Genomic DNA, 22152 nt, shown 5'->3' on the forward strand with positions numbered 1-22152 from the left:
GTTGTTGTTGAAGTTTTTCAAGTCGCACTACAGATGGCGGCTGGTTGGAGTGGTGCACAGAACTTGGAATCCCCACAGTAACTTTCAGATCTGGGGATAAGAATGCTGGATATTCTACTGGCTGTGGTATAATAACATTTGTCTCAGGATCTGTTCTTTCTGGAGGTGGTGCAATATTCATAAACATGGATGGCTCAATAATTTTCTGAAGAGGTTTTAAAGTTTCTAAGGCTAAGAAGTCCAAAGTCCATCTGGTGGTGGTGACAGCGACCCACGGGTCTCACATTGCAAGATAGTGGAAGCACAGAGAGCAGAGAGAGAGCAAGAGAGGCTCTCCTCTCTTAGAGCCCTCAGAACCACGCCCCTAAATTAGGTTTTTTAGAAGAATTTTTCTGGCTTACTGAGTTAAAGAGATTGACTCTATGTTATATGTTTCATAATTTTAGTTTTCAGATTCAGATTTTCTAGAACTAATTTGAAAGCTATAACAATCAAAAAATGAAGAAGATTGTTATATTATCTGTCTCCTTCCCCACCTATTCTAGAAGTTTGTATTTAGGCATTTATATTTGTGGATTCTGAAGCCTCAGGACAAATAACTTTTTTGAATTGGAGTGATTTTATATTTATTTCTCTGCAGGAAAAATCAGTTGTCTTTGTGTTTGCAGAATGGAGGGTAAAAAAGAGTTTTGAATTGTGAAATGCTTATAAATTAAGACAGCATGTTGAGATGACCACATCCATGGTGGCCAACTCCAGGGGATGGAATTCGTGTATACAGAGAATGCTTGGAGCACTGCTGAGCACTGACATATATAATTACACACAGTAAAGCAGGTTGCCAGAATCCTACAACTGAGGGTAGAGTGGTTTAGAGCCCTCCACATCCCATTCTAACCTTTGGTCTTTACTGTTGTGTTTTGACTTAATGACTTAATTTTGCTGTGTGAATTTAGTTAGTCACCAAAAGCTTTGCCTGTTTTATTTTTAATGTTTTAATACTTATTCATTTACCCAATAACTTCAAAGGGTCAGAATGGACAAAAGAAATACCAGATCAACCTAAAGAGTCACTCAGGACCTATCCATGTGCTGCTTATAAATAAAGAGTCCAGTTCGTCTAAGCCCGTGGTTTTTCCTGTTCCCCCACCTGATGACCTCACACAACCTTCCTCTCAGTCCTCGACTCCAGTGACTCCACAGAAATCCAGCACAGTAACTCAGAATTTGCCTGAACAGCATGTCTCTGAAAGAAGCCAGAGTCTTCAGCAGACACTGGCTACAGACATATCTTCAGGTGGGTTCACAGTCTTTGTTTTATAAATTAGAGAGGGGAACATATGAATACACTATTAAACAAGTTGGAGAGCTTTTCTGAACTTGTTAGTTGTGATATTATTCTGTTACCTATTACAGGAGGGAAAATAATAAGCTTAATTTAATCAACAAATATTTAGTGTCTGCTTTGTGCCCAGCACTGGGATAGGTGTTATGAGGAAAATTTAAAAACAGATTCTGTCTTTATGGGCCAAGGTTTCTGTTTTCTTTACGATTCCATTTTTGGGGTTAAGTCAAAATGGTTACTTTTTTTCTCCCTGTAAAACTATTTACATATGTCAGCTTTTATCTGAAGTTTGCTCAAAATTTGGGGGGAGGCGGGAATGGGTACAGTTAGCCAGTACAGGGATCAAACAAACCCTGGACGTTGGTGTTATCGGTACCATACTCTGAACAACTGAGCTAACCAGCCAGCCCTACTTTGTATGGTTCTTTTATCTTTTAGTAACTCTAGGATAAATTATTGAAATGTATTCTAACTACTTTAAAAAAAAAATCAAAACTAGTGTAGGACATAGTGACTTATGCCTCCTGTTTCTCCATATTGTTATACTTTTTATTTGGGAAGCTTAGTTTTATAGGGTTAATAAGTGGTCTCTACTTCAATTATTTAGGAAATCTTACCTTCCTAAATTATTTGATATGTGAAATGATAAAAAAAAAAAAACTAAAACCCTAAAAATTGGGCTTCAGGAATAGTGACCACAACTCCTAAGTTCATAAAAATTTCTTTGGTACCCAGTCTTTTCCCCTGGTTACATGCCTAGGTACTTAGTAACTCCTTTCTGCTTCCAAATAAAGGGAGTATGGTATGTAGTTTCTCAGTGACTGCTGAATAAATGAATTAGTTGTGCCAATATAGATGTCATATTGCAGATAATTAAAAACTATATTGTACATAATCCAAATTGTTTACGTTTACCTATGGGCTGTGTCTCATAGCTACTACTCTGGGAGTTTACAACAGTTAAAAGTGAAGCAAAAGAGGGGGCATGTCGGTTACTCATTGGTTACAGCATGGTGTCATAACACAAAGGTCAAGGGTTTGGATCCTTGTACTGGCCAGCTGCCCAAAAAAAAGTGAAGCAAAAAGATCTAAATGGAAATGGAATGTTTCTTAGCTTCTTGTTGCCCATATCCTTCCCTTCTTTCCTTCCCTTACAAGTATTTCTTTTTCTTTTTTTTTTAAAAGATGACCGGTAAGGGGATCTCAACCCTTGGCTTGGTGTTGTCAGCACCACGCTCAGCCAGTGAGCAAACTGGCCATCCCTATATAGGATCCGAACCCGTGGCCTTGGTGTTATCAGCACCGCACTCTACCGAGTGAGCCACGGGCCGGCCTCTTTACAAGTATTTCTATACTATAGGCTACAAGGATGCACAATAAAAGGTGTTAGTCCTTTAAAAGCATATAATCTAATTATAATTGAATTGGGATGAAAAAAGCAGGCAAGCTTTACATGGTTTAGCATAGATAAAATTAGTACATTGGCATCGGCAAAGCATTAATAATAAGAATTAAGTATTTAGTTTCTGCATATGGTTTCATATTTGGAAACAGTAAGGAAAGTAATTTTGGGCCAGATTAGAGGGGGCCTTAAATATCAGACTAATGAGTTAGGACTTTAGCCTACAAGCCAGTGAAGCTTTGTGACCAAGGAAGTAACATAATTGGAGCTGTACAGTGGTAAGTACAGGAGTAACATGATTTAGGAAAAAGATGCTTTTGACCCTGGGAAGCAAAAGAGATGAGAGGCTATGGAGATTATTCATTAGATATTTCTGGTTATGCAACCATGAGAGAATATCAAGGCTAAAACAGAGGGATGATGGTGGGATTAGAAAGAGAAATAATGAAAAGATTTGAGAATATTGTCTAGGCAAAGTAAATAACATTTGATATGTGAGATCTGGAGATAAAGTTAACAGGAAGAATGGAAAGTGATATTTAATTTTTAAGGTTGGGTGACTGGGAGGATTATATTACCACTGACTCTAAAACTGAGTTAGTTTTGGGAGAATCATGAGGAGTCTTTTGATCCACATCTTGAGTTTGGAAGTTTAAAAGTAATGCTAAACACAGATTAAGTGCTTGTGAAAATGATTTTTACATAAAGTTCTAGTACTTGAACTTTGCACTATCAAGCTGCTGAAGTGACTACCTGTGTTTAAATATAAGTGCTTTTACTGTTAAAATATATAAACAGAAATGTGACAAAACTTTATCCCATTTCTGTTTCCAGCAGGATCTATTAGTGGAGATATCATTGATGAGTTAATAATGTCTTCTGATGGTAAGTAGTTGATTTTACTAACCACCTTATACATCAACAATGCTTTCCTAGAATTAAGTGACATATGATTTAAAAGAAATGAAGGACCTGTATTTTCTAACTGCTTTAACAATGATTCATGAAGATTCTCCCTTAATAATACTTTTATAGTGATAGGCATCCTTCAGAATTTATTTTTCTTTGCCTGCATTTCATGGGAAAGGAAACCATAAGGGGATATTTGTCACCTTCATCAAATAAACTTCTAAACTGTTGGCACACTAGGGCTTTCCACTCATGAAGAATTTGGCCCACGAAGAGTAAAATAACATGTCTAAATCAACAGGTGATCTGAAAACCCAGTTTTTTAAATACCACCACCACCATGGCCAATTTCAAGCTGCCGATGTGAAAACACCGAATATTACTAACATTAGCCATATCATTATCTAATCTGCAATAAATTCTTAAAAATCAAGTAGCTACAATTTGCTAATTACTTCAATAATTTCTCTCTGGGCTTCACTTTTCTGGAAATTCTTGGATTCAGAGTCCTGGGTCCTAACATATATAGCAGAGACATAGGAAATGGTAGTGGTGAAGTTAGTAAATGGTACAGTAACCACTTAGAGATTCACTAAATATTTATGTAGAAGCACAGAGAACACAGCAAACTTATTAAATCTAGTTCTGTTTTCACAGTGGTAAACAAACAAAATACTTTGACCAGTGTTTTTAAATCATTTTAGTGACAAGTTCAACCAATAAAAATGTTAACCTTTTTCTCAAGCTAATACTAATAATCAATGTATAAATCTCCTTTAAATGAAAATCTTTCAAAATAATAAACAAGTCATTAATTTGATTACTTTTCCTATATTTAAAAAAAATTTATGTCTGACATAGGAAACAATTTAATTTGGATTGATGCATTTGAGGGTATTTTATGTTAAACATCACTACCTGTTGAAACCATCTTTAACATTGGATTTGTTTTTGGTTTGCAGTATTTCCTCTCCTGCGGCTTTCTCCTACCCCAGCAGATGACTACAACTTTAATTTAGATGATAATGAAGGAGTTTGTGATCTGTTTGATGTCCAGATACTAAATTATTAGATTCCATGGAAACTTGGGACTGTTATCTACCTCTAACTGTGTAACATTTTAGATTTCTTCATAACCTAAGTATTTAAAATAATGAATGTAACACCTTTTTAGTTCACTGATTCTGAAGTGTTCTTCCCTAATACTTTCTTCTTTACTTCACAAAACTTCAACCGTAAAAACAAAGGGCTCTGATTGCTTCAGGGGAGAAGTGATTTAATATCAACCAACTTCCCCACCCCCAAGTAATTACATTCTGAAATTTCAACTTTTCTTCCATCCAATTCTGAATTATTCTGTTTTTTCCTCTTATGAGAGGAAAGTTAAAGTAGACTTCAGGTCATCAAAAACAGAAAAAGATGGCCAAGGGCTCATCACTTGTTTATCTTATATTTTCACTGCCATGAAACTATCTATTTCTGTATGTCCTTCAAACAGACATTCACTGCCACTTATAAAGTGAAGGATGTAAACAAGGATATATAACTGTTTCAGTGAACAGATTTTGTGAAGTGCCTTCTGTTTTAGCACTTTAAGTTTATCACATGTTGACTTCTGACATTCCACTTTCCTAGGTTATAGGAAAGATCTGTCTATGTAGTTTGTTTTTAAAATGTGCCAATGCCTGTACATTAACAAGATTTTTAAAAATAAAATTGTACAAAACATTTAATTTTTTGGTCTTTTGGGGGAATTTGATGCATCATAACTGTATTACAACTGAGCCATTAATCTTGTAGCTTCGTCAACGTTAACTGGTTCATTTTCATGCTGCTGCTGAGGAATCTGAAGGGAGAAAAGTATTATATTTAAAAACTTAGATAACAACAGCAAACAACAATGACTTGTATGTAATCTGTTATCTAATTTAATTTGCTGCTGAGGAATCTGAAGGGAGAAAAGTATTATATTTTAAAACTTAGATAACAACAGCAAACAACAATGACTTGTATGTAATCTGTTATCTAATTTAATTTCTTCTAGTCAGACCTTTGGAAGCAGAAAAATTCTTATATTCAGACTTAATGTTTTAGAATCTGAATGTTTTACCTACTATAGAGCCCTGTACTAAAAATTACATTCAATTTAAAGGTTTTGAAAATTTGGAGTTTATTAGCCATAACAAAAGCAAATGGTTTCTACTTACCAGCTTTTTCTGTAGAGGTTCAAGAGAAAGGCTTTTTGAGAAGTGTGCAAGTTCCTTTTGTATATTTATGAAAGCTTTATTCACTCTGTTAACTTTTTCATTATTCACAATGTTTATCTTTTAAAAAAGAAAAAAAAGCATTAATCCACAATCTCATAATCACTAAAGATAAAATAAAATATATTCAGTCTTAAACTTGTTAAACCTAAAAATCTAAAAACTCTTATCAAACCCTATCAATTTCTGGGGATAATTCACACTAAAATTGTTAGTCTTTTTAGGAAATTTTAGTCAAAAGGTTTTGGTTTTTTAAAAATAAGAATTATATGGATATGCCTCATACTCTAAGCAGGCCAAAGTTGTAACCATAATCTTTCCAGGCTACAGTGCTATGATCCCTCTTCTGTAAAACAAAAAAACTTGGATCAAATGCTTTTAGTCCCTTCTAACAGTACGCCTCTGTATCCTTGACCTTCTTGTTTTAATGGAAATCCCCTGAGGACAGCTTCCTCTGCAGTCCTCCTCTTTTAAGTCTAAGAGGTAGGGGTGGTGTTCTTACTCTCACTGTTGCTACCAAACAATTTCTTCTTCAAAATCCTCACCTCCCTTGTGCGGCAGAACATCCTTTCCTCATTGCTATCACCTACCACCACAATTACTTGCCCCTTCGTGAAAGATTTCAAACCTTGGCTCACTAACCTCTCATGCATGGCATCACTGCTTAGTGGCGTCAACAGAAATCGAATCCAACGCCCTCTTAATCTCTTGAGGTCCTTGTCTTCAGGGATTTTTCCACCACCTACCTCAGCTATCCTCATAAAATACCCCAGACTCGGTCATTACCTGTAACTGCACCACTTCCTGTCCTTATATCACTTAGTTAATTAAAAACAATTCTTGAACCTTACTGAAACCCTTTCCCCACCATTTTCACTGTTTGTCATATCTTCATGACTGTAATTTAATCAATCACTTCTTTACACTCTTTTAACTTTCCCTTTTCCTTAATCAAACTTGCTTGACAACCTGGTTAAATCCAACTATTCCTTTTCTGAGCAAGGAACTGAAGCTGTAGAAAATCATGACTAGCTGACTGGCTTCACTTTAAATTCATGACCACAAACTTCAACCTTACCATTTATGTAACGCCTGGCAATCTTACCACCTCCCCCTACTAAGTTAGGTCACTTTCTGAGAAAAGTATTTGATGCTCTCTCTAACCGTGAAGGCTACCCACAGATTTCTCTCTCTTAGATCCTATCTATCAGCATACATAACGTTCTAATACCACCTATCCAAACAAAATAATCTTCCTCAAATACACCAAGCTTTTCCCTAGCTCAGGACCTCGGCACTGCCTAGAACATGCTACTCCCAACACTTCACAGCTTATTGCATTACTAGCCCCTTAGCATGTGGGTGTTGGCTTCAATGTCAAGTATGAGACTTCATCCTCAAACCTCCATTATATCCACCAGCTTTATTTCCTTTATAGCATTTACAAAGTCATAAAACTGATCAAAAAGCCTAATAAATGAGCTAGTTCATGAAAGTTGAAAGATAAAATGTTACATGTTTACGAACTATTATGACAATTACTGAGCCCTGGAGAGCTGATTCCATCTACAACTGGAACTTAAAAATATTTTCTTTAAGAATTTTCTTAAAAGAATCCACTTAATCTTGATGAAGAAATTCTCAAATATTTTGAAATATAAACAAAGAAAAAGAAGCTCCTTTTCAAATTTTGCATTTCAAGAAACAAATTTTATCTTCATTTTACTGGTTCTGTTTGAGTTTCAGATATCTTCAGAGAGAATTACTGAGGAGGAAAAGAATGGGTGCCGACTGAAATCGCATGTCTTGGCTCTGTTAGTAGATTCTTGAATATATTTGAGTTCAGATATAAGAACTGTTTCCCATACCATGGTTGTCTTATGATTTCTGTGCTATAATACAGCCATCAAACTGCTATATATAATGATTCATGCATTTGCAGTAAAAATACTTTTTTCTTGAATTTGGATTCAAGAAAGGGAAGTCATTTTTCTTCTTTAAAAAACCCCAAATGTTTAAAATCATCTTGCCTTTGTAAGAAAGAATAAGAACCTTTGTTTTAAATACTAGCATTTAGTTTTGCAGTAACTTTACAACTATTCTTTTCTTGTAAATAATAAAGTCAGAGTGTTTAGTAATACTCACTTTCTTAAGATTAGTGGTAACTGGTTTTGCTTTGTTTTTAGCCTTAAAGTGCTTTTGGCTGGCTATGTGAAATACATTCCTGGACTTCTGCCCTCTTAATTTGTTCTTGGCCATTGTCTAGGAAAGAAAGAAAAAAAAAATTCAATTAAGCTGCCCACGTTTATAAACTGTAAATCAATTTAAGTTTCTAAAGGTACCAATTAAATCTAAGAAATTTCATCTTACTCTTGATTATTTTAAAAGTTGCTTCATGTATTAAATTAATGCCATGTCTTTCACCTCTACTGACTTTTTACTCTTTCAATGCAGCATATATAATTCTTTTCTGCATATGCGGCACCTGGCCCATGAGAAGGCACCCAATCAGTCTCTGCTGGTTGAATTCATTATCAGGACAACAACTGTTTTTCTCTGCAGCATCTGACAATGTTAACCTTCACCATCCATCCCTCCGGTAGTCTACAAACTACTATACTATTCTGTTCCTATCATATTTTAGGGATGGACTCTGTCTCCTTCTTGACTTCTTTTTGCATTCCTTTTTACTCTCCCCACTTTCTCTCCTGCATACCCCTCAAAAACCAGTCCTTAATCCTCCACTTCCTCCCTCCCTATGTTATGTTACTGTCACGACTTCCATATTACCTTTATGTGAATGGTTCTTGCCTTGAAACCTTATTTTTTTTGCTCTGCAGCTAAACACATTAAGCCTGTACATTCTGCCTTAGAAATATCTCTCAAATCTGTCCTTAATAATGTATGTAAGGAACAATTTTTAAAATAACTGGGCCGGCCAGTTAGTTGGTTAGAGCATGGTGCTGATAACATCAAGGTCTGAGGTTCAATCCCTGTACTGGCTAGCTGCCCCCTCCCCCCAAAAAAAATAGAGAGAGAGAGAGAGAGAGAGAGAGAGAGAGGGAGTTAACCTTTATTGAGTTTTTACTATATATACAAGCACTTGGCTAACATTTTATGTGCTTTAACTCGTTCACTCACAACCACCCTTTGTGGGAAATACTATTATCCCCATTTTACAAACAAAAAACTGATGCAAACGTAAGTTCATTTGCCCAGCATCACACTGTTAATAACAAGAGGATGCCAGGATTTAAAACCAGGCAGACTAGATCAGAGCTCACATTATGTGATATTGCCTCTCACGTATAAATAAAAAAGCAATCCAAAAATATGGCATAGTATTGCCTAGTTCAGGACTGGGTTACTGCTGCAGTCCTTAGGTCCATTTGGTTAGACAATGGGTTGGCAAACTGTCCATGGACCAAATCAGGCCAGGCACTTATCTTTCTCAGTAAAGACTTATTAGAACATAACTATGTCCATTTGATTATGTATTGTCTACTGCTGCTTTCCTGCTACATCTATGGCCCACAGAGCCTAAAATATTTACTATTTGGCCTTTACAGTCAGTAAAGACTTATTAGAACATAACTATGTCCATTTGATTATGTATTGTCTACCGCTGCTTTCCTGCTACATCTATGGCCCACAGAGCCTAAAATATTTACTATTTGGCCTTTACAGAAAGTTTTCCAATCCTCAGCTTAAGCCATCTGCACAGTGGCTATCTTGCACAGTGCTATGCAATGAACGTTCCCAATGTTAAAAACTTTCAGTGACTTCCATTGCACAAGGGGCAATATGCCTTGATCTGGCATATTACTGGTACCCTGAATCTAGCCTAAATCTGTCCAATGTATCTTCTACCTCTGTATACACACTGCACTAGCCAGCCTAGTTTACTAATTGTTCTCTTAAGACACCTTTCTTGTATTTGTTTACATCATATCTAACTGAAATTTACATCCCCCCTCAATGTAGCCTCAGGAAACTAACAAAGACAGCAACACTTTTGAACTCCAAAAGTACTCCTCCTACTTATAAAAAAAAAAATGAACGCAGTAGAAAATGCATGATTATTACAGAAGCAGCAGAAAATACAAATAAACCCCCCAAATTAAGTAATCTAAAATCCTTCCAACAATAACCAACATCCAATCATAACAAAGACAGCAACACTTTTGAACTCCAAAAGTACTCCTCCTACTTATAAAAAAAAAAAATGAACGCAGTAGAAAATGCATGATTATTACAGAAGCAGCAGAAAAAAACAAATAAACCCCCCAAATTAAGTAATCTAAAATCCTTCCAACAATAACCAACATCCAATCATTCATCTAGTATTCATTAATCCATTACTATGAGCCGGATGTGGGGTGTGGTATAGAACCGATATATATATATAAAAAATATACATACATATAAAGTTCATGGAAAATTGGAATTGATAGTACAAATCTTTTGATGAACTTTTTTGAAGTACCCTCGTATATACAGGTCTATTACGTATAATATTAAATTAATATATACATGGAACATAGACACAGACACATGATAGGTGATATATACGGATCATACATGGACATAATGATAGGTATTATATATTACACATAATACTATATATAATTTATATATGGAACACACAGACATAACTGTAGATGTTGTTACCGGCAACATACAAGTAGGGAGGGACACGAGATGTCGACTAGAGTTGAAACAGGAGGAAGGTTCATGGACAAAGTAATACCCTAGTGGGGTGGAGGGAAGAAGGGTGTTTAGGAAAATTCTCTGACAATCGCGCGGAAATTGTGACGATAAAAGATAACAGCCAAAAATTGGGGATCCTGCCAAGGAATGAAGGCCCAATTAGGGGCCAGGGTTTCGGGCCTGGGCCAACAGGGCTGCTGCCCAGTAGGGCAGCCCAAGGCCGAGTGCGACCACAACGAGCCTCCGCGCCACAGCGGCACGAGACCGCCCAAACCTGCTTCAACACCAGGAAACTCCGCACTAGCCCTCCGAAGAATTAATCTCTCACCAGACCTTCGATACTCGCGTGCAGCAACTCAAGCTCCAGATGACACCAACTGTACGCGCACAGTGCAGGAAGTTCCGGGGAGGGACCCAGTCAAAATACCGCTCGGGAGCCTTAGTTCCGCCCACCAGTGAAGCCCCGCCCACCGGGCATCACTCCGCTCTCTGAGCGGGGTCCCGCCCACCGGGCGTAGCCCCACCCATAGAGAGAGGTTCCTCCCGCCGTGGCAAGTCCCGCCACATTAGCATTCGTTGCTTTAGGCTGGGTTGCGGGCGTCTGCTTCGCACAAGCAAGGTAGAGTACTTAGGGAAGCCCTCGAGTCTCGACAGCCCGGGGTGGGTACATGTACAGAAACCACCCGAGGTGTTTCTGAGTCACCGAGGGGTAGTCGACCCTCAGCAGCTGCTTCTGGCAGGCTCTGCCCACGCTCCCGGCAGGCTCTGCTCACGCTCCCAGGAGGTGGCACTGCGTACCTTTGGGTGGCGTTCCGGGCGTGGCGGCTGACTAGAAAGAACCCTGTTGCGTCTGGAAAAGATCTAGAGCTATAATCTCCGAAGGGAAAGTGTATAATGAGCGAGAAGTTACAAATGCTATTCTCACTGTAGCTTCCTTGCTTTTTTTTTTTAAAAAGAGGATCTTAACCCTTGACTTGGTGTTGTCAGCATCACGCTCAACCAGTGACCAAGCGGGCATCCCTATATAGGATCCGAACACGGGGCCTTGGTGTTCTCAGCACCACACTCTCCCGAGTGAGCCACAGGCCGGCCCTTTCTTACTTTGAAAATAGAGTTTCTGACAGCATGGCAGAGGCAGAAGAAACCAGTCACAATATACAACATAAAAATAAAGCAAGTACCAGGGAATTTAGAAAACCCTAGAAGAAATACTTTTCCCTTCCGGTTTTGTTTGTGTGTATATTTCCCAATTAGGACGTTCTGAGTTGAGTTTTTTAATTCTTCTAAGAGGATTCAGTTCTTCCAAGAGGATCTCCCCATCAAAGCTAAGTTTTCACGTTTCTCTACTTATTTTGTCAAGGTCATAGGAAAAGATGGATTTCAAACAAATTAAGTACTGATATTTATGTGCCATTTTGTAACTTACAAAAGAGTTCAGCCTATACCCTGCTACAAGCAGCAAAATAAAGCAATTATACTACCCGCCTTTTGCAAGTGAGGGTACTACTAAGGCTCAGAGTTAAAAGCCATTTGCTGGCAACCACACAACTAGAATCCACACTGACCAGCACTCGGTCAAGTCCACTTTCCAACAACATATCAGCTACTTGCCTGCTTGTAGAAAGATAAGCCATTTTTACAATAAATCGTTTTATTATGTTTATTCTTATCACAACAAAACTAACAAATATATTAAGGAAAGAGGAATAAATACCTGTTAATGTATGTTTATTCAAAATTTTGAATTCTTTCTAAAGAGCAACCTTTGAAATAAAACACCTTAAAATGCTGGTATAAAATGCCTGTAATGAGTGGGAGCAAAACCAAAACAAAACCAAAGCTACAGAAAACAGTGAGTTTCATTTACAAGGCCAGAGTTATCCACAAATACTGAAGCAAGTAAGGCAGTTATAATTATGGTTCCTTAAGCGCGGAGTTATTGATGTATATGCAGAAGACAAAGAAGCAAATGGAATGGAATGACATAAAACAGTGTTTATGAAAACTTAGCTTTTTATTAGCTACGCCTAATAGCTTAGGCTTAGCTTTTATTTTGAAATGGTGAGATAGATATACAAGTACATACACCAAGGAGATAACCATGGTTATACAGGTAAGAGCAGAGGCATTATATAATGTATGAGTGAAGAGGCATGGATTTCTGTTTACCTCTTCTACCAACTGACATTGTGACCTTGGAAAAGTTACTTCATTTCTCTGGGCCTGCCTTTCCCATATGCAGATGGCCATGTGCTTTGGATTGAGTGTCCCCCCAAAACTTGACCCCCACTATGACAGCATTAAGAGGGTGGGAAATCCTATTATGGTAATTGAAAGGTAGGGCCTTGAACAGGTGATTAGATTGCAGGACCATGCTGTAATGAATGGTTAAAAACAGTGGTCATAGGTGTGGTTCTGAGAGCTTCAAAAAGAGTGTGTGAATGAGGAGGTTAGTCTCTTTTTTTCTCTCTGTCCCACCACTTTGCAATGTGATACCCTGCCGTCACTGAAGTCACCACTGAAGAAAGCCCTCACCAGATATGTTCTCTGGACTTTGGACTTCCAGCCTCTGAAACTGTAAGCAATAAATTTTGTTTTCTCTATAAATTACCCAGTTCCGTGTATTTCATTATAAGCAACAGCAATGGACTAATACATCATGTCAGACAACATTCATTATCTGCTCAGCATCCCTTTTTGAATAACCACTCTTCTCCCATAAAACGGTCCTGGCTGGTCAGATTCTCTTCTGTGATTTTCCATTTGGAGCTAGTGGAGAATGCTCTCTCTTGCATTTGATGTCTTTGTGCTGTGAGGATGTGAAATTGAGGCTACTAGTGACCATCTCCACTGGCAACTTGGAGGAAGCCTGTCTACAGTGGAGAAAACAAGGGCAACACACAAAAGAAAACAGCTGAACAATAGAAGAGAGGACTCTGATGATATCATGTGAGTTGTTGGATCTAGCCACAGATGGGAGGAAGATCCATTGCTTTTTGGGGGGACTTACACTACCTTGGGTTATTTTTTTTTAATCACTTATATGTGAAATAGTCTTGACTCTACTCCTGTCCTACCTACCTCACAGGAGGTAGGGTTAATGAAGTACAAAATATGAAAGCAAATGGTATTACTAAAACAAAAGAAAGGAGCATGTTAATTTTCTAAGAGCCGTATTTACCTATGAACCAAATGAACCACACACATAGAAAGAAAAAAAAATAGCTTCAGTTTTCTCAGTCTTTAAAAATACATGCAAAGAATCATATTTCCAGTTTTTTGAACAACTTTAAAGGTGAATAAAATCACAAATGGAAAAAACATCTTTCAGAAACCTTATTTTCCTGAGACACAGAAATGCAGGTTCTTCATACAGACCAGGTCCTCAAAGAACTGTCATGGAAACAATTCAACAAGTAAACAAGGATAATTAGGGAGAAGAAGAAAATGAGAGCACACATAGATAATTACAAACCATCTATAACAAAACTCACAGCCCTCCACCGGAAAAAAGCCACCTTTGTATAGATAATACTCCATAATAAACATTTCATCTATTCCATCTTAAACTTTCTACCACTCAGATTTATTCAGTTCAAATAGTTTGAACACCTAGGCTCTGTGAGAGTTCAAAGGAAGTACATAATGCATTTCTTTCTCTTAAGGAGGCATAATCATCTGGATTGGGAATGCACCTAAAATGATTCTTGATAGAAAGTGGTAAAGACTATCATAAGTGCACAAAAATATGCTATTTATGGAAGGAAGTAATTTTGAATTCTGGCAACATTCATGTTAAAGTACTCACATAATTATTGGCTTAGAACAGAAATCAGCAAACTACAGCCCAGAGGCCAGATTCGGCCTACTGCTTATTTTTATACAGCCCAAATTATTTTAAATTTTAAAATGGGGAAAAAGTAAAAATAAGAAGAAAATGGTATGACACAGGTATGTTCTATTAAATTCATATTTAAGCTTCCATAAATGAAGTTTCTTTGGAACACAGCCACACTCATTTGTTTACATATAATCTAAGGCTGCTTTCAAGCTGCAACAGCAGAGCTGCAGAGTTGCAACAGAAACCACACAGCTGCACAGCCTAAGATATTTACTATTTGGCCATTTCCCAACTTTAAAAGTTTTGAAAACTTTATCAGCCCTTGTTTTAGAGAATGAGCAGCATGGTGGTGTAATTGGTTAAAGTATTAGTGTTTTATACTCAAAGCTGTAGGGAGCTTAAGAGAATAGAAGGCATTTTTTCTCCCAACAGTTCAAGAAGGTAGCTAAGCCTTCTGAGTTTGGGTTCCCTTGCTTCTAATGGATATAAATAATTGTCATGCTTCTGGGCTGAAAATGGAAGCTCCCAGATATGTAGAGGACACTTCTACCTGGATCTTCCTTAGGGAGTAGAAATGGAAAATGGCTTAATCCTAGGGAAGAAGATGAGACTAAGGAAATGATCAGGGGAGAGGGTGGTAAAGGGCTTTTTGTAAGTGCTTAATTTTAAAATGGGGAAAAAGTAAAAATAAGAAGAAAATGGTATGACACATGTATGTTCTATTAAATTCATATTTTAGCTTCCATAAATGAAGTTTCTTTGGAACACAGCCACACTCATTTGTTTACATATGATCTAAGGCTGCTTTCAAGCTGCAACAGCAGAGCTGCAGAATTGCAACAGAAACCACACAGCTGCAAAGCCTAAGATATTTACTATTTGGCCATTTCCCAACTTTAAAAGTTTTGAAAACTTTATCAGCCCTTGTTTTAGAGAAAGAGCAGCATGGTGGTGTAATTGGTTAAAGTATTAGTGTTTTATACTCAAAGCTGTAGGGAGCTTAAGAGAATAGAAGGCATTTTTTCTCCCAACAGTTCAAGAAGGTAGCTAAGCCTTCTGAGTTTGGGTTCCCTTGCTTCTAATGGATATAAATAATTGTCATGCTTCTGGGCTGAAAATGGAAGCTTCCAGATATGTAGAGGACACTTCTACCTGGATCTTCCTTAGGGAGTAGAAATGGAAAATGGCTTAATCCTAGGGGAGAAGATGAGACTAAGGAAATGATCAGGGGAGAGGGTGGTAAAGGGCTTTTTGTAAGTGCTNAGAAGATGAGACTAAGGAAATGATCAGGGGAGAGGGTGGTAAAGGGCTTTTTGTAAGTGCTTGAGACTTATGTCCCTGTGGCACACACCACTATGGCCTTAGGAGCACTAACATAAGATCCCTGCACTCGTAAGTGCAACAGAGGGATTGGAGCTTTCCGCCTCCAAATGTAATCCGGACTTTAGCAATGAGCATCTCAGCAACCACTGTGATGGGCTGAAGACTAGAGAAAGTTTCCCATTTTCTGGGCACTGGGTAAGCCATCTGCTTCCCGTAGAGTTGAGACTGAACTTTTATGCCAAATCAAAAAGTAAAAGTTCAGAGTCAGAGTTAATTTGATCAAAAAAATTAAGTTTTATGATCTTCCTTACATGCTTACATTCAAACATTTAAGTATAATGATGTTTCTTAAACCCAAGCATTTTAATAGGCAAAAATGAAGCTGTAAGTCCTTCTAGGAACAAAGCATAACACGAGCACACCATAGACCGAAAAGTGGACATGCAGTGCTTATAGGAATGGAGTAGTCCACTATGGTTGGAGGAGTGGGAAGGCAAAAATGAAGCTGTAAGTCCTTCTAGGAACAAAGCATAACACGAGCACACCATAGACCCAAAGGTGGACATGCAGTGCTTATAGGAATGGGAGTAGTCCACTATGGTTGGAGGAGTGGGAGTGTGCCGGTGCTGCTGAGGATGAGCTAATGAAGGGCCTTAACAACCAGGAAGGGTTTATTTTTTCTTTTATTTTGAAATAGTTAAAGAATAATACTAGCTTTTACTTCCCTGAACCATTTGAGAGTAAATTACTGACAAGATGCCTCCTCATCCCTAAGTAGTGTGTATGTCCTCCCACATAACTATAATGCAGCCATCAAAAATCAAGAATAGAACACTGACACATTACTACTATCTAATCCACGATCATCATTCAAATTCCATCATTTAACTCGATAATGTCTCTTATAGCAAAAGGATCCTATTTAGGATAAAGTATTGCATTTAATTGTCTTGTCTCTTTAGTCAACTCTTATCTGGAACAGCACCACAATCTTTCCTTGACTTTCCTGGCTTGACATTTTCTAAAATAAGAATTCAATCATTTTGTGGAATGTTTCTTAATTGGGGTTTTCCTGTTGTTTCCTCATGATTAGATTCAGAATATGCTTTGGTGGTGCCTGCAAGGGACAGAAATACCATGGAAGTGATACTGAGATCTCTTATGCATCCTATCAGGTGGTACATGATTTTGATTGTCCCATTACAGGGAATATTACTTTTGATCACTTGATTAAGATGATATCTTGCCCACTATAAAGTTACTCTTTCTTCCTTTTCAATTGTTAGATATCTTGCAAGAAACTATGTAAATATCACATTACTCACCAAACTTTTACATACTAGTTTTGGTATATATTGATGCTTCTTGGCCATGATGATTGCCAAATTGTAATTTTTATATTTCCATCATTCCTTCTACAGTCATCAGCTGATATTCCATTGCAAGTAAAAGCTATTTCATATATCCATTTATTTATTTATTCTTTTATTTACATCAGTATGACCTCGTGGGCTGCTGTCTTATTCAACAGATGATAGTGTTTTATTATCACAATTTATTTTGACGTTTACATTGCCCAGATTTTGTCCAGTGAGTAGTCCTTCAAACACTCACCTGTCCTGACTATTTTGACCTGTGACCGTCATTCTTTGACCACTTCCTTACTTTCTGGCACAACAAAGCATTCCAGACTCATCATTGACCTATGCTTTCCCCAGTCCTCGAATCAGTCATTTCTCCACAGAGCTTTGGTTCCTTTTAGAGAAGAATAATACTTAAAAACAAAGGTCTGGGGTGTTGATGCTTCCAGATCTTCTCAGTGTGCAGAGCTAGGCAGTATACACATCTATGTACATGCTGTTTGTCTGTCTACCTACCCGTAAATATTCACACACCGCACCGACCTTATTTATTTATATATGTACAAACCATGAGTTCACACTAATATCTCCAATTCCAGTTGAATACCATAGTGCTTATTTTAATTTTCTACTATCCACAGTTGTGATTTCCTTCTCCATCAATGAGAAACCTGGTTCCCATTATTTTAAATATATGTTTCATTTGGTTTATCTTCCTGTAGGTAACCAATCTTCCTGCATTGTTGCTACCTACCTCTCCCACCCCTACCCCATGCAGGTGCCCTGCTCACTTCCATGGGGCTCCCAGCACCCACCTGGGCTGTTGTCACCTGCACAGTTGGTTTCCTCAGCCTGCTCAGGCTCTGGTTTTCCCTGAGCAGCTTAATCTCCCCTCCCCCTTCTAAGATCTAATGTCTTTTAGACTGAATTAGGAAGGGAGGAAGGAGGAAAGGAAGGGAGGGAGGAAAAAAGGGAGACAAAGATAATAGAGTTTGAGATTTTACTCTATAGGCAATTAAGGACCTCTTCTCCCCCACTCCCACCACACACACAAATGCACACGCACATTCACACACAAACGATGGCTTGTTGTAGGGAATAATTTTGGTGGCAGCATGAAAGTAGCTTAGAGGAAGGAATGGTTGCAGGCCGGGAAGCAGTGGTTCAGGAAATAAATGATGCAGGAGACGGAGACCCTTGGATGACTGTGCACCCACTACGGCCCCTCTGAGTATCCAATGCATGAAGAACAGTTGATAAAAATTGTACGCAGTCTGCATTTCTGTGTAATTTCTTTGTGGGCCAAATAAATAGTAAAGCTACACTCCAATGAAATTTGCATTTCTTCTNACATTCAAACATTTAAGTATAATGATGTTTCTTAAACCCAAGCATTTTAATAGGCAAAAATGAAGCTGTAAGTCCTTCTAGGAACAAAGCATAACACGAGCACACCATAGACCGAAAAGTGGACATGCAGTGCTTATAGGAATGGAGTAGTCCACTATGGTTGGAGGAGTGGGAGTGTGCCGGTGCTGCTGAGGATGAGCTAATGAAGGGCCTTAACAACCAGGAAGGGTTTATTTTTTCTTTTATTTTGAAATAGTTAAAGAATAATACTAGCTTTTACTTCCCTGAACCATTTGAGAGTAAATTACTGACAAGATGCCTCCTCATCCCTAAGTAGTGTGTATGTCCTCCCACATAACTATAATGCAGCCATCAAAAATCAAGAATAGAACACTGACACATTACTACTATCTAATCCACGATCATCATTCAAATTCCATCATTTAACTCGATAATGTCTCTTATAGCAAAAGGATCCTATTTAGGATAAAGTATTGCATTTAATTGTCTTGTCTCTTTAGTCAACTCTTATCTGGAACAGCACCACAATCTTTCCTTGACTTTCCTGGCTTGACATTTTCTAAAATAAGAATTCAATCATTTTGTGGAATGTTTCTTAATTGGGGTTTTCCTGTTGTTTCCTCATGATTAGATTCAGAATATGCTTTGGTGGTGCCTGCAAGGGACAGAAATACCATGGAAGTGATACTGAGATCTCTTATGCATCCTATCAGGTGGTACATGATTTTGATTGTCCCATTACAGGGAATATTACTTTTGATCACTTGATTAAGATGATATCTTGCCCACTATAAAGTTACTCTTTCTTCCTTTTCAATTGTTAGATATCTTGCAAGAAACTATGTAAATATCACATTACTCACCAAACTTTTACATACTAGTTTTGGTATATATTGATGCTTCTTGGCCATGATGATTGCCAAATTGTAATTTTTATATTTCCATCATTCCTTCTACAGTCATCAGCTGATATTCCATTGCAAGTAAAAGCTATTTCATATATCCATTTATTTATTTATTCTTTTATTTACATCAGTATGACCTCGTGGGCTGCTGTCTTATTCAACAGATGATAGTGTTTTATTATCACAATTTATTTTGACGTTTACATTGCCCAGATTTTGTCCAGTGAGTAGTCCTTCAAACACTCACCTGTCCTGACTATTTTGACCTGTGACCGTCATTCTTTGACCACTTCCTTACTTTCTGGCACAACAAAGCATTCCAGACTCATCATTGACCTATGCTTTCCCCAGTCCTCGAATCAGTCATTTCTCCACAGAGCTTTGGTTCCTTTTAGAGAAGAATAATACTTAAAAACAAAGGTCTGGGGTGTTGATGCTTCCAGATCTTCTCAGTGTGCAGAGCTAGGCAGTATACACATCTATGTACATGCTGTTTGTCTGTCTACCTACCCGTAAATATTCACACACCGCACCGACCTTATTTATTTATATATGTACAAACCATGAGTTCACACTAATATCTCCAATTCCAGTTGAATACCATAGTGCTTATTTTAATTTTCTACTATCCACAGTTGTGATTTCCTTCTCCATCAATGAGAAACCTGGTTCCCATTATTTTAAATATATGTTTCATTTGGTTTATCTTCCTGTAGGTAACCAATCTTCCTGCATTGTTGCTACCTACCTCTCCCACCCCTACCCCATGCAGGTGCCCTGCTCACTTCCATGGGGCTCCCAGCACCCACCTGGGCTGTTGTCACCTGCACAGTTGGTTTCCTCAGCCTGCTCAGGCTCTGGTTTTCCCTGAGCAGCTTAATCTCCCCTCCCCCTTCTAAGATCTAATGTCTTTTAGACTGAATTAGGAAGGGAGGAAGGAGGAAAGGAAGGGAGGGAGGAAAAAAGGGAGACAAAGATAATAGAGTTTGAGATTTTACTCTATAGGCAATTAAGGACCTCTTCTCCCCCACTCCCACCACACACACAAATGCACACGCACATTCACACACAAACGATGGCTTGTTGTAGGGAATAATTTTGGTGGCAGCATGAAAGTAGCTTAGAGGAAGGAATGGTTGCAGGCCGGGAAGCAGTGGTTCAGGAAATAAATGATGCAGGAGACGGAGACCCTTGGATGACTGTGCACCCACTACGGCCCCTCTGAGTATCCAATGCATGAAGAACAGTTGATAAAAATTGTACGCAGTCTGCATTTCTGTGTAATTTCTTTGTGGGCCAAATAAATAGTAAAGCTACACTCCAATGAAATTTGCATTTCTTCTGAGCAGCCAATTAGATCATGAAAATTTTCATGATTGATTGTGGAAATGGAGAGTCATTTTTTTTTTTTTTTCTAAAAGCCCTCAGTGACAGCAGCATTTATTTCTAAGAAAGAACATTTATAGCATAGTCTCTACAAGAAAATAGAGCAAAAGAAACAAGATCCTTTACCTTTCTATCTAGGTCAAATTCCTGGTAATACCTGAACCAGCCAATGAAAAAAGATGGTTAACTCTTTGGTGAAGGAAAAGTTACTCACTTCAGCAGATCATTATAAAGCTGAAGGAAGTAGGTGGAGGCTTTAGCTTTTCACCATACATTTTCTTTTTTTTAATCCCTATATAAGATGACCGGTAAGGGGATCTCAACCCTTGACTTGGTGTTGTCAGCACCAAGCTCTCCCAAGTGAGCTAACCGGCCATTCCTATATAGGGATCCGAACCTGTGGCTTTGGTGCTATCTGCACCTCACTTTCCCAAGTGAGCCACAGGCCAGCCCCTAAAATTTTTCTTTTTAAATTTTATTATACATACATGTGGGGTACAATGTTGATTTTCAATAATTGTGTACAATGTGTGGTGGTTAGATCAGTGTAGCTAGCTTATTCACCATTACAATATACAATCATTCTTTGTGTCCATTGACCAATTCCTCATTAACCCCCCTCCCCTCCCCTTTTCCATACGTTTTCTAAAAGTTCAACGTATTACTGTGATTGTCGTTTCCTTTCTTTCTCTCTGTCTCTCTTTATTGTTCATTTGTTTATTTAGTGATTCAGCTCCCAGTTATGAGTGAGAATATGCGATATTTCTTTCTGCACTTGAGTTGTTTCACTTAGAATAAACTTGATCTGTACCTCTTACCATATGTGAAAATCAACTCAAAATGGATTAGAGACTTACATATAAGGTCTGAAACTTTAAAACTCCTAGAAGAAAACATAGGGGAAATGCTCCAGGATTTAGGACTGGGCAATGACTTTATGAATAAAAACCCAAAGCACATGAAAAAATAGAACAAGTGGGATTATATCAAACTAAAAATCTTCTGCACAGCAAAGGAAACAATCAGTAGAGCGAAAAGACATTGTACAGAATGGGAGAAAATATTTGCAAACTATGCATCTAACAACAGATTAACATCCAGAATATACGAAGAGCTCAGACAACTTTACAGCAAAAAAACCAAATAATCCAATCACTGTATATTTCTATAATCAAATATCATATTTCTTGCATGTATGTTTGTCTCTCATGCACTTTTCTGGGCCCAGGTCCATCCATCAATCACCTTTGGATTTCCATCCAGGATTATGTATTTCTATCACATGGGAGGTGTGGCATAAGCATTTTCTGAGTGAAGTAAAATTCCTCAAAGTGT

At 37.9% G+C, this 22152-nt stretch overlaps 2 protein-coding genes across 2 annotated transcripts; one reads left to right on the forward strand and one right to left on the reverse strand.

Annotated features, from left to right (window-relative positions):
* Positions 1-1011: 1011 nt before the first annotated feature.
* On the forward strand, positions 1012-5386 carry E2F5 (E2F transcription factor 5, p130-binding; the record flags this gene model as incomplete). The annotated part of the gene is made up of 3 exons (XM_008592622.1): positions 1012-1297; positions 3582-3632; positions 4619-5386. Coding segments are annotated over 3 exons (447 nt in total), but the record flags the coding sequence as incomplete, so codon positions are not given.
* On the reverse strand, positions 5368-11031 carry LOC103608178 (chromosome unknown open reading frame, human C8orf59). The gene is made up of 4 exons (XM_008592621.1): positions 10959-11031; positions 8066-8182; positions 5864-5980; positions 5368-5502 (listed from the first exon to the last, which is right to left on the reverse strand). The coding sequence occupies exons 2-4, from the start codon at positions 8177-8179 to the stop codon at positions 5431-5433; spliced, it is 303 nt and encodes a 100-aa protein (XP_008590843.1). The 5' UTR covers positions 8180-8182; positions 10959-11031; the 3' UTR covers positions 5368-5430.
* Positions 11032-22152: the final 11121 nt, after the last annotated feature.

This window comes from Galeopterus variegatus, unplaced genomic scaffold, assembly GCF_000696425.1.
Source record: "Galeopterus variegatus unplaced genomic scaffold, G_variegatus-3.0.2 Scaffold8109, whole genome shotgun sequence".
Classification (NCBI taxonomy): domain Eukaryota; kingdom Metazoa; phylum Chordata; class Mammalia; order Dermoptera; family Cynocephalidae; genus Galeopterus; species Galeopterus variegatus.

Coding starts and splice junctions, on each gene's coding strand:
- LOC103608178 (XM_008592621.1), bottom strand. CDS start 8,179: ATGGCCAAGAACAAATTAAGAGGGCAGAAGTCCAGGAATGTATTTCAC. Junction 5,981..8,065: donor TTACCACTAATCTTAAGAAA/GTGAGTATTACT, acceptor CTTTTTTAAAAG/ATAAACATTGTGAATAATGA. Junction 5,503..5,863: donor AACCTCTACAGAAAAAGCTG/GTAAGTAGAAAC, acceptor TTCTCCCTTCAG/ATTCCTCAGCAGCAGCATGA.